The sequence below is a fragment of the Chelonoidis abingdonii genome, chromosome 4 (assembly GCF_003597395.2).
Source record: "Chelonoidis abingdonii isolate Lonesome George chromosome 4, CheloAbing_2.0, whole genome shotgun sequence".
In the NCBI taxonomy this organism is placed as follows: Eukaryota; Metazoa; Chordata; order Testudines; family Testudinidae; genus Chelonoidis; species Chelonoidis abingdonii.
The window spans coordinates 2,337,683-2,348,701 of record NC_133772.1 but is presented as its reverse complement, the minus strand read 5'-3'; the positions used below and the strand labels follow the sequence as shown (position 1 = coordinate 2,348,701).

The 11,019-nt window shown below is 59.9% G+C and overlaps 1 protein-coding gene across 1 annotated transcript; it reads right to left on the bottom strand.

The window, feature by feature from the left end:
- Positions 1-7,268: 7,268 nt before the first annotated feature.
- Positions 7,269-11,019, bottom strand: LOC116816157 (uncharacterized). Its single transcript, XM_032765180.2, has one exon. It carries the CDS (start codon positions 10,978-10,980, stop codon positions 8,503-8,505), a length of 2,478 nt encoding a protein of 825 aa, XP_032621071.1. The 5' UTR covers positions 10,981-11,019; the 3' UTR covers positions 7,269-8,502.

The window sequence follows — 11,019 nt, the reverse complement described above, 5'->3', positions numbered from 1 at the left end:
TGGGCCGTGGTTCTGGTTCTGGGGAGTGGGGTCTGGTGGGTTAGAGTCGTGGGGGCTGGGAGCCAGGACTCCTGGGTTCTCTCCCCAGCTCTGGGAGGGGAGTGGGGGCTGGTGGGTTAGAGCAGGGGGGGATGGGAGCCAGGATTCCTGGGCTCTATCCTTGGCTCTGGTTGGGGAGTGGGGTCTAGGGGTTAGAGCAGGGGGGGTGCTGGGAGGCAGGACTCCTAGGTTCTCTCCCAGCTCTGAAAGGGGAATGGGGACTAATGGGTTAGAGAAGTGGGGGCTGGAAGCCAGGACTCCTGGGTTCTCTCCCCAGCTCTGGGAGGGGAGTGGGGTCTGGTGGGTTAGCACAAGGAGGGGGGAAGTCTGGGAACCAGGACTCTTGGGTTCTCTTCCTGGTTCTGGCATTGTCCTGATGGGTGACCTTGGGCATGTAGCTTCTCTGGTCAGTGCCTCTGGTTCCCTCCCACTCTTTGCCTTGTCTGTTTAGCATGTGGGCTCTGCAGGGCATGGCTGGTCTCTCACTGTGGAGCATTGTTGGTCGGGGTTTGGGCAGCGCCTGGCATGCTGGGGCCCTGACCTCAGGGGGGTCTGGGTAGCGCTGGGGCCCTGATCTCAGCCGGGGTCTGGGTAGTGCTGGGGCGTTGCTCTCAGCTGGGGTCTGGGCAGCACCCGGCGCGCCGGGGCCTGGATCTTGGCCGGGATCTGGGCAGCACCGGGTGCGACGGGGCCCTGATCTTGGCCGGGGCCTGGGCAGCGCTGGGCGCGACGGGGCCCTGATCTTGGCCGGGGCCTGGGCAGCGCCCGACACAACGGGGGCCGGATCTCGGCTGGGGTCCGGGCAGCGGAAAGATCTGTGCCAAGGACAGTCAGTCCAGACTCGGGCTCCCCGCAGCCAGGCACCACCCAATGGGAATCCTTCCCTCCCCCAACAAACTGCCCCAAATGCTGAGGTGTCCAGGTGACAGTGGCAGACTGACCGAGGGGGTTTAGAAGCCTCAGCTTCAAAATCAGTGTTATTAGTGTTTGTGTTCCTGTAGGGCTTAGGACAGGGGTCCGGAGATGAATCTGGCCCTCTGTTTAATTTCATCTGGCCTGTGACAAGTCTCCATACCCCGGGCTGGAACCCCGAGCCTGGCCCCCCCCTTCCCCCCCAAGTGGGGCTGCAGCCACAAGCGTGAGCTTGCCCCACTGCCGGGGAAGCTCGGGTTGCCAGCCCGTTAAAAGTCCGGTTGGCTCTTTGTGGCTCTCGGAAGTGGCTGGTATGTCCCTGCGGCCCCTAGGCACAGGGGCGATCAGGGAAGCTCTTTATGTTGCCCCCGCCTCACGCTGGCTCCACAGCTCCCATTGGCTGGGAACTGGAGCCAATGGGAACTGCGAGGGCAGTGCCTCTGCTTAGGGGCTGGACACAGGGGCTGCTTCCCGGAGCAGTGTGGAGCCGGGGCAGGCAGGGAGCCTGCCTTAGCCCCGCTGCGCCGTCGACCGGGAGCTGCCGGAGGTAAGCGCCACCCAGCCGGAGCCTGCACCCCGAATCCCTAGCTGGCCCCAGGTCGGACCCCCTTCTGCCCCCTACCTTCCAGAGCCTGCACCCCCCCCAACCCCTGAGCCCCCTCCCGCACTCTGAGCCCCTCATTTGTGGCCCCACTCCGGAGCCCGGAGCCCCAGCTGGAGCTCTCACCCCCCTCCTGGATCCCACCTCCCTGCCCCAGCCCAGTGGCAGTGACTGAGGGTGGGGGAGAGCGAGAGAGGGAGGAAGGGGGGGTGCTGGAGTGAGTGGGGGCAGGGCTGCAGGGAAGGGGCGGGGCCTCTGTGGAGGGGCGGGGCCAGGATGTTCAGTTTTGTACCATTAGAAAGTTGGCAACCCTAGCGAAAGCCGGGAGCCTCTGCGGCCCAGCCCCCGCAGGGCTGTGTGTGGCCAGCGAATGATTTTTTTTTTTCTGTGGGTCAGTGGCCCCTGATAGAAAAAAGGTTTCTCACCCCTGGCCTAGGAGGCTGCGCCCTTGAACTGACCCTGTCTCACATGGGCCCTGGAGCACCCAACTCCCATTGGCATGGAGGAAACCTGCCCTCTGGGTGGTCACCTGGCTCCCCTGGAGTGAGTGACATCAACAGGGGCTCGGGCCCTAAACTCCTCTGAGGTGCTGGGCCTAGGGGTAAATAACACTGAGACTAGTGGACTGTCTGTCTGTCCAGCACTGCACACCCCTCCCATGTAATCTATCCATCCCCAGCCCCCATCTGTCCACCCCCATCCACTCTCTAGCCCCACACACCCCTCATCCATCCATCTAGCCCCATGCACCCCATGTGTCCACCCACCCCATCCCCCATCCACTCCTTCTATCTCTGTCCCCACACACCCCTCATGCATCCATCTAGCCCCATGCACCCCATCCGTCCACCCCCCCATCCACTCCTATCTCTATCCCCACACACCCCTCATCCATCCATCTAGCCCCATGCACCCCATCTATCCATCTACCCCACCCCCCATCCACCCCCGTCTACTCCCTCTCTCTGTATCCCCACACACCCCTCTCATCTATCTGTCTACCCCCTTATACCCCATCTATCCATCCACCGCACCCCTATCTATCCATCCCCGTCCACTCCCTCTATCTCTATCCCCACACACCGCTCATCCATCCATCTATCCCCATACACCCCATCTGTCCATCTACCCCACCCCTCATCTATCCACCCCCATCCACTCTTTCTCTCTATCCCCACACACCCCTCATCCATCCATCTACCCCACTCCATCTATCCACTCCCTCTCTCTATCCCCACACATCCCTCATCCATCGATCTATCCCCATTAATCCCATCTATCCATCCCCATCCACTCCCTCTGTATTCCCACACACCCCTCATCCATCCATCCATCTATCCCATACACCCCTCTCCATCTACCCCCATACACCCTATCTCTCTGTGCGTCTGTCTACCCCCTCACACCTCTCTCATCCATCTATTTACTCCCATACGCGCCCTCTATCTACTTCCATACACCCATCTATCTATCTGTGTCTATCTGTCCCCATACACCCCATCTATCTATGTGCCTACCCCATACACCCCATCTATCTGTCTGTGCGTCTACCCCTATACACTCCCTCTATCTATCGAGCTATCGATCTATCCCCATACACACCTCTCATCTGTCTGTCTATGTACCCCCTTCTACCCTATCTGCCCCCATTCACCCCATGTCTCCCTCTCTCTCGTTCAAGTGTCACACTCCACAGTCCATTATGGGGGATCTGAAGTTTTCACTCGCTGGACGACGTTACCCATGTTAGAAAGTCGGAGTCTGGGTCACCTTCCCCTGTCCATGTCCCGTGTAAGTTACCCCCTTCCCTGTCCCTCTTGCCCAGCCTGCCACTTAGTGCCCATCTCAAGGGGCTCCTTGCTCACCCACCCGCCCTCCCCTGGTCTCTCCCTCTCTGGGGCTCGAGCTGGGGAGATTCGCGGGCTCTGGAGTTGGGGGTCAGGTGAGTCTGGCTGATGGACTCCCCCAGATGGGGGGCAGCATGCCCGGCATTTGGATCAGGAGCCCAGCACGGGACACTAGCAGGGATGGTGCCTCCTGGGGGACGGGAATGAGAAACGACACAGCTACCCCCTGTCCTGCAAGCACCCTTCCCATCAGATGGTAGGTTAGGACAGGGGAGGGGGCTGGGAGCCAGGACTCCTGGGTTCTTTCCCTGGCTCTGAGAGGAGTGGGGTCTAGTGGGTCAGAGCAGAAGGTGCTGGGAGCGAGGACTCCTGGATTCTCTCCCCGGCTCTGAGAGGGGAGTGGGGTCTAGTGGGTCAGAGCAGGGGGTGCTGGGAGCCAGGGCTCCTGGGTTCTTTCCCCGGCTCTGGGAGGGGAGCTGATAGGACAAACTCGTACGTTCTAGTGATCGCTGTTGGCTCTAACCACTAGACTGCCCTCCCCTCCCCTCCCAGAGTTAGGAATAGAACCCGGGAGTCCTGACTCTCAGTCTTATAGCAGCGGAGCATCCCTGACCCAGCTATTTGGCAGTGAAATATAACGGAAAGCCCTGTTTATGTTGCCATTATTAGGTTTCAGGATTAACGTGTCACCCTGGAGACATATGGCAGGTCTGATCTCTCGCTTGGGCCTGGGAATCCCCCCAACTCTTGGTACCTGGGTCGAGTGGCTCCTCCTTTTAGGCTGGGGCGGGGCTTCAGATGTGGGGGGTAGGGGGCTCGCTCCAGCCCCTCCCTGGCGATTCAATAGGTGAGCCTGGGGATGAGGCAATATTCTAATAGTTCGCCTTTCTGCTGTCAGGACTACAATTCCCACAATGCCCTGTTGCAGAAGCTATAGTACCCATGGTGCTTTGCAAAGGAAGAGACAGATAAAATGATCATCCACCCAGTCCCTTCATGTACATTCAGCCTATCGCGGGTGTGGGGGGGTCGCTGAGAACCAGGACTCCTGGGTTCCAGCTCCAGGAGGAGAGTGGGGATTTCTCCTTCAACAGAGACTGAAATTAGTATTTAGTGTCTGGAAGGCAGTAATGCCACGGAACCGGACTCCTGGGTTCTCTCCCCAGCTCTGGGAGGGGAGTGGGGTCTAGTGGTTAGAGTGAGCGGGTGCTGGGTGGAAGGAGAGGGAGTTGGGAATCAGACTCGGTTATCTGGGGTATTCTGTCCCCTTTCTGTTCCCCCATAGGGTTTTCCAAAGATCTCATGGCAGGTGAATGCTGAGGGGAGTTATATGACTGGGTCTTCCCATGGGAGCTAGATTCTCAGCTCAGCACCCCTGGGGGTCAAGTGGGAGTCACCCCTGGGCTGCAACGGGGTCACGGACAGCTAATCTCAGACCCTCTGGTGTAAATCTTGAGCTACACCCTGAAAAACTGTGTGGTAGTTAATGGACTCACTCTGGCTTCACACCCATTTCCTTGTATTTGGGGCTAACACACCGTCTCAGATAGCTGCACGTGTTGGGGGGGGGCATGAGCTGAATTAATTCCTTTCCAATACACCCAGTCTTAAACAGCCAGAAATTTCCCTGTAGGGGCCAAAGCAGCTGGCAAGAAATTGCTCCCGGCTCCAAAATAATCGGTGGGCTACTTGGAGCTCACAGGGCGTGATCACGCCGCCCGTCCTCACATCTTTGGGTTTGGGCTTCGTTGTGTCCGGCCAGCATTGCGGGTACAGGGGCTGGGCGGGGAATAGCTTTGTATCTCCGCGGTGGACTGAAATTCCACCAGCTCGGTTTGGCAGAATTCAACGGGGATCATGTCCGTTTGACAGCTAAGAGCCATTGGGATTTGTAAGCGTTTTTATTTCTGCTTGGGTTGGATTTTAGACTTCACCGTGGAGGCAGAGATTCAGGCTTCTTAACGGTTATGAATGCAAATGGTCAAACTAGACACAATAAATAGCCTTCCAGCTGCCCGCAGGAGCTTCCCCAAGGAGCATGTTTCTTATGGTGCCTCGCTGTCATTTTTGAGAAGCGCTGGATTTGTCACCTTGCGCGTGTCCGGTGAAATCCACCTTTCTGGATAAAAAAAAATCGACTCCTGCCAATGCCAAGCCTGGACCCTATTGCGTGGCCCTCTCCTGAAATTCAGGCAGCCGCGCTCTGCCCTGGTGAGCAGGTTTAGCAGGGGATCAGGCCACTACCAATGAAATTGTCTCGCGGAGGTGGAAAGCTAATAAATGGCTCTGGCTCTCCAGCTGTTTCTCAGGATGCAGGAAGCAGCTGCATACCTGAGAGCTGCGGTTCTCCAATGGTGGGACCCCTAAGTGGGTCATGGCCCCATTTTAATGGGGTGGCCACGGCTGGCTTAGCCCGAGCCCCGCTGCCCAGGGTCGAAACCGAAGCCCGAGGGTTTCAGCCTTGGGTGGTTGGGGCTCAGGTGACAGGCCCCCCTCCTAGGGTTGGGGAGTAATTTTTGTCAGAAGGGGGTTGCAGTGCAGGGAAGTTTGAGACCCCCTGAACTAGAGACTCTGGGGAAAAAGGAGCCAGCGAGGTGAAAGATTTGGGGGTCATCCTGGCTAATCAGCTGAACATGCGCTCCCTGTGTGACTCATGCAAAGGGGCCAATGCGATCCCGCGATGTATAAATGGGAATCTCACCTAGGAGCAGAGAGGTTATTTTATGTCTGAATTTGGCCCTGGTGCCCACAACTGAAGGATGTGGATATATCGGGGCTGGGTCGGAGAGCAATTAAAGGCTCAGAAAACCTGCTGTACCCATAGCCTCCAAGGGGACAATCAATTTTGCTTAACAAAGAGAAGGTCCGGGGTGACCCAGTCCAGAAATACCTCCATGGGGAGCGAATATTGAACAAGGGGCTTCTTCAGAGAAAAGGTCTAACGCGATCCAATGGCCGGAAGCTGGAGTTAGACAAATTCAGCTGGGAAAGAAGGTGTCAGTTAATGGGCCGAGCAATTAGATTGGAAGGGCCCATTTTCAAATCAAGAGAGGATGGTTTTTCAAGAGATCTGCTCTGAGAAGTATTTTGGGGCAGGTCTCTGGCCCGGGACCAACCAGCTCCCACCATGGGTGGCTTCGCCCTGAGAATCGATAACGGTCCGGGGGGATTGCTGTTTTCGTAGGGCTGTGTATGTCTCACGGGTGAGCCCATCACAGGAAAACAGGCCGTGTTGGACGTCGGAGCAGCGGATGCTGCGTTTTCTCCGCCACGCCTGCCCTTCGCGGGCTAGCTCGGTGCGGCCGCTGGAGCCCAAAGAGAGAGCATTTCGCTTTGCTGTGCGGAAAGTGAACCATGCAGAGATTCTCCCACAAGCCCAGCAAGGAAACTCCACGCCAGAAAACTTCGTGACTGAGACGGGCTTCAGAGGGCTGACGAATACCCCCATCTGTGACACACTAGAACAGGGCTGAGGAGAGACTGAAGCTTCACTTGAGGCCAGGGAGAGGTAAAAACTGGAGGATCTTAGGAAAGAAGAGGAGGAAATGATACAGGGTGGAATTTAGTAAAGAATGGGCCAGTAGTTAGAGAGGAGAGGACAGGAACTCTGGTTCACTCCCCAGCTCTGGGAGGGGAGTGGGGTCTAGTGGTCGGAGCAGGGGTGGCTGGGAGCCAGGACTCTTGGGTTCTCTCCCTAGCTCTGGGAGGGGAGTGGGGTCTAGTGGTCTAGAGCAGGGGCGGCTGAGGCTGGGAGCCAGGACTCCTGGGTTCTCTCCCCAGCTCTGGGAGGGGAGTGGGGTCTGGTGGTTAGAGCGGGGGGGTGGGAGGGTTGAGAACCTGCCAAGAGTGTGACAGAAGAACACAGCAGCTGCTATGCCAATACATCTTTATTACAAGAAGACGGGTAAGGAACGCAGGGCCACAGCTGTGAGCAGGGCCGGATTCCTCCCAGGTACCTCCCACTGCCCCCACCAAGCGCTGCCGCCCGCCCACCCCAAAGCGGGGATGACAACCACAGACCCACCCCCATGCTGACTCCCCAACTCCCCTCCCCCTGCGCACAAGGAAGTGTGTGTGTGGGGGGGAATAACTCCCCAAGCCCCACTCCCCCCAGACTTCACTAACAGAGTATCCCCAAGGGCTGCATAGATGTTCATGGGTTAAACGTGAGAAGCCCACCCCCAGGTAGCGTTACTGATCCCCAATCTAAACATGGGGAAACTGAGGCACAGAGTGGCATGCACCTCATGGTTACATAATGACAGAAGAAAGGGAGGACTGGGCAAAGAACCCAGAAGTTCTGATCCTGCCCCCAGTCCTCCCCGCTGCTCTAACTGCTAGAGTCCACTCCCCTCCCAGAGCTGGGGACAGAACCCAGGAGTCATGGCTCGCAGCTCCCCCACTCTAACCACTAGACTCCCCCACCCTCCTCGAGGTGTATCGAATCTCCCAGCCTAACTCAGACACCCTCTGCTTTCTTCTCTCTGTAGTGGTGGGGTTATGCCAAACTCCTTGCAACTCACTTCCTGTTTAGCCCCCCACACCCGCCAGACTGGAGCTGGCGTCCCCTAGTGGGGAAAGGCCCCAGGTCCGATTCCCCATCTCTGCACCTGTCTGCTGCTTCTCTACGGCATGGCCTCTACTCAACTAGCACCCTCTACGGCGACAGGGAATGCTGCTTCCTTGCTAACGTCGCCAACACAGCTGATTACGGCATCCTCACCCCACCAGCCCCATGGCTCTAACCACTACACCCCACTTCCCTCCCGGAGTCGGGGACAGAACCCACAAGTCCTGGCTCCCAGCTCCTGCTGCTCTAACCCACCAGACCCCAATCCCCTGCAAGATCCAGGGATAGGACCCAGGAATCCTGCCTCCCCCTGCTCCCCTCCCCCTCCCACACCTGTATGCAAAAGACAGATCCATTTCGTTTGGACCCAAACCCTCCACGCTTATTAGCATCAATCTCAGAGGGTTCCCAGTGTGTCCCCCCACCAACCCCTCCACAAGCCCCACTTCTCTCTCTTCTGTCCCCCAGCCCCGCATTGCCTCCCCCTCCTCTTCCTTCCCCTCACTGCTTCCTCCCCTAGAGGGGTCAGATTCTCATACTCCCATGCCTAGCGCCACTGACACCCCCTCCTCCACTGGCACCCCGAGCGTCGCGGAGAACCCTTGCGTCCCGGCCCCCGGTGCCACCTCCAGAGCCGCGGAGGCCACCGGTGCCGCAGATCCTGGTGCCGCCCTGGCCCTCTCCTGCGCCAGCAGCTCCTCCCGGGCGTGCACCTTCTGGTGACGGGTGTACTGCAGCAGGTAGCGGAAGCAGAGGCCGCAGCGGGAGCAGCGGTAGGGCTTCTCCCCGGTGTGGATGCGCTGGTGCTGGAGCAGGGCCGAGCTCTGGCTGAAGCTCTTCCCGCAAGTCCCGCAGGCGTAGGGCCGCTCACCGGTGTGGGTCCGGCGGTGCTGGGCCAGCGCCGAGCTGTGGCCGAAGGCCCGGCCGCAGTCGGGGCAGGCGTAGGGGCGCTCGCCGGTGTGGGTCCGGCGATGCTCCAGGAGCTTGGAGCTCTGGGAGAAGCCCCGGCCGCACTCCCCGCACTGGAAGGGCCGCTCGCCGGTGTGGGTGCGCCGGTGCTGGGCCAGGTGGGAGCTCTGGCGGAAGTTCTTCCCGCAGTCACCGCAGATGTAGAGGGTGCCAGGCGGGCGGGCCTCCTCGCCGGCCCGGTGCACCCTGCGGTGCTGGGCCAGGTGAGAATTCTGCCCGAAGCCGCGCCCGCAATCTGGGCAGCGGAAGGGGCGCTCGCCGGTGTGCACCCGCCGGTGCTGCACCAGGTGGGAGCTGACGCCAAAGCTCTTGCCGCAGTCCTGGCAGCGGAAGGGCTTCTCACCAGTGTGGGCCCGCCGATGCCGCAGGAGCGTGGAGCTGAGGCCGAAGGTCTTGCCGCAGTCGGGGCACTGGTAGGGCCTCTCCCCGCTGTGGGTGGTCTGGTGCTGGATCAGGGTGGAGCTGAGGCTGAAGCTCTTGCCGCACTCGATGCAGCGGAAGGGGCGCTCGCCGGTGTGGGTGCGCTGGTGCTGGGTGCGGGTGGAGCTCTCCGAGAAGCGCTTCCCGCACAGGCCGCAGGGGAAGGGCTTCTCGCCGGTGTGGGTGCGCCGGTGGTTGAGCAGGTTGGAGTTGCGGTTGAAGCTCTTGCCACAGTCGGGGCACTTGTAGGGCCGCTCGCCGGTGTGGATGATCTGGTGCTGGAGCAGGGTGGAGCTGAGGCTGAAGGCTTTGCCGCAGTCGGGGCACTTGTAGGGCCGCTCGCCAGTGTGGACCCGCCGGTGCTGCAGCAGGTTGGAGCTGCGGCTGAAGGCTTTGCCGCAGTCCGGGCACTTGTAGGGCCGCTCGCCGGTGTGGGTGCGCTGGTGCTGGAGGAAGGTGGAGCCCCGGCTGAATGCCCGCCCGCACTCCCCGCACTTGTAGGGCCGCTCGCCCGTGTGGATGCGGCGGTGCTGCGCCAGGGTGGAGTTGGAGCCGAAGGATTTGCCGCAGTCTGGGCACTGGAAGGGGCGCGCCGGCAGGGTGGTGCGGGAGGACGGCGGGCCCAGAGGGGGCCACGTTGCAGAAGCTGGGCCTGGATTGCCAGCAAGGTCGAAACCGGGGGGGGCTTCCAAGCTGGCCTGCAACCCAAGTTCCCTGTCCTGGGGCGAGCCATGACGGAAGCTTAGCTCACCATCCTCGTACAAGCCCAGCTCGCCGTCTTCGTCTGAGCCATGATGGAAGTTTAGCTCGCCGTTTTCGTCTGAGCCGGCGTGCAACCCAAGATCACTGTCCTCGTGCGGGCCAGCGTGCAGCCTGAACTCATCATCTTCGTCTGAGCCGGCATGCAACCCAAGCTCACTGTCCTCGTGCGAGCCAGCATGCAGCCTAAACTCACCATCTTCATCTGAGCCGGTGTGCAACCCAAGCTCACTGTCCTTGTGTGAGCCAGCGTGCAGCCTGAACTCGTCATCTTCATCTGAGCCACTGTGCAATCCAAGCTCACTATCCTCGTGCGAGCCAGCATGCAGCCCGAACTCACCATCTTCATCTGAGCCGCCATGCAGCCCACGCTCACCATCCTTGTGCGAGCTAGTGTGAAGCTCAAGCTCACTGTCTTCTTCGGAGCCAGTGTGTAACCTGAGCTCACTGTCCTTGTGCGAGCCAGCGTGAAGCCCAAGCTCACTGTCTTCTTCTGAGCCGGCATGTAACCTGAGCTCACTGTCCTCGTGCGAGCCGGCATGCAACCTGAACCTGCCATCTTCATGTGAGCCACGCTGGAAGTCAAGCTCACCGTCTTCCCCTGAGCTGGAGTGCAGCCTGAGCTCACTGTCCTCGTGCGAGCCACGACAGTAGCTCCTTCCATAGGCTGTGGGGCTGCTGTCTGGCTGGGAGCAGGCGTCTCCCACTCCCCCACTGACGGCTGGGCTGTCCGGCCCCCACTCCTCGTTATCCGACCAGCACTGGATGTCACACGAGATCTCCCGCTCCAACCCCGTCAGGCTCCGCAGCTTTTCCTCTTCCTCGGCCCACGGAGTGGGGCTGGGCTCTTCCTCCTCGCTCATGGCTGGGGCTGGGGGGAGAAGAGCGGAATTCGTGGAGTG

Bases quoted from the DNA above. Each gene is read 5' to 3' on its own strand.
- LOC116816157 (XM_032765180.2), bottom strand. From the start codon at position 10,980: ATGAGCGAGGAGGAAGAGCCCAGCCCCACTCCGTGGGCCGAGGAAGAG.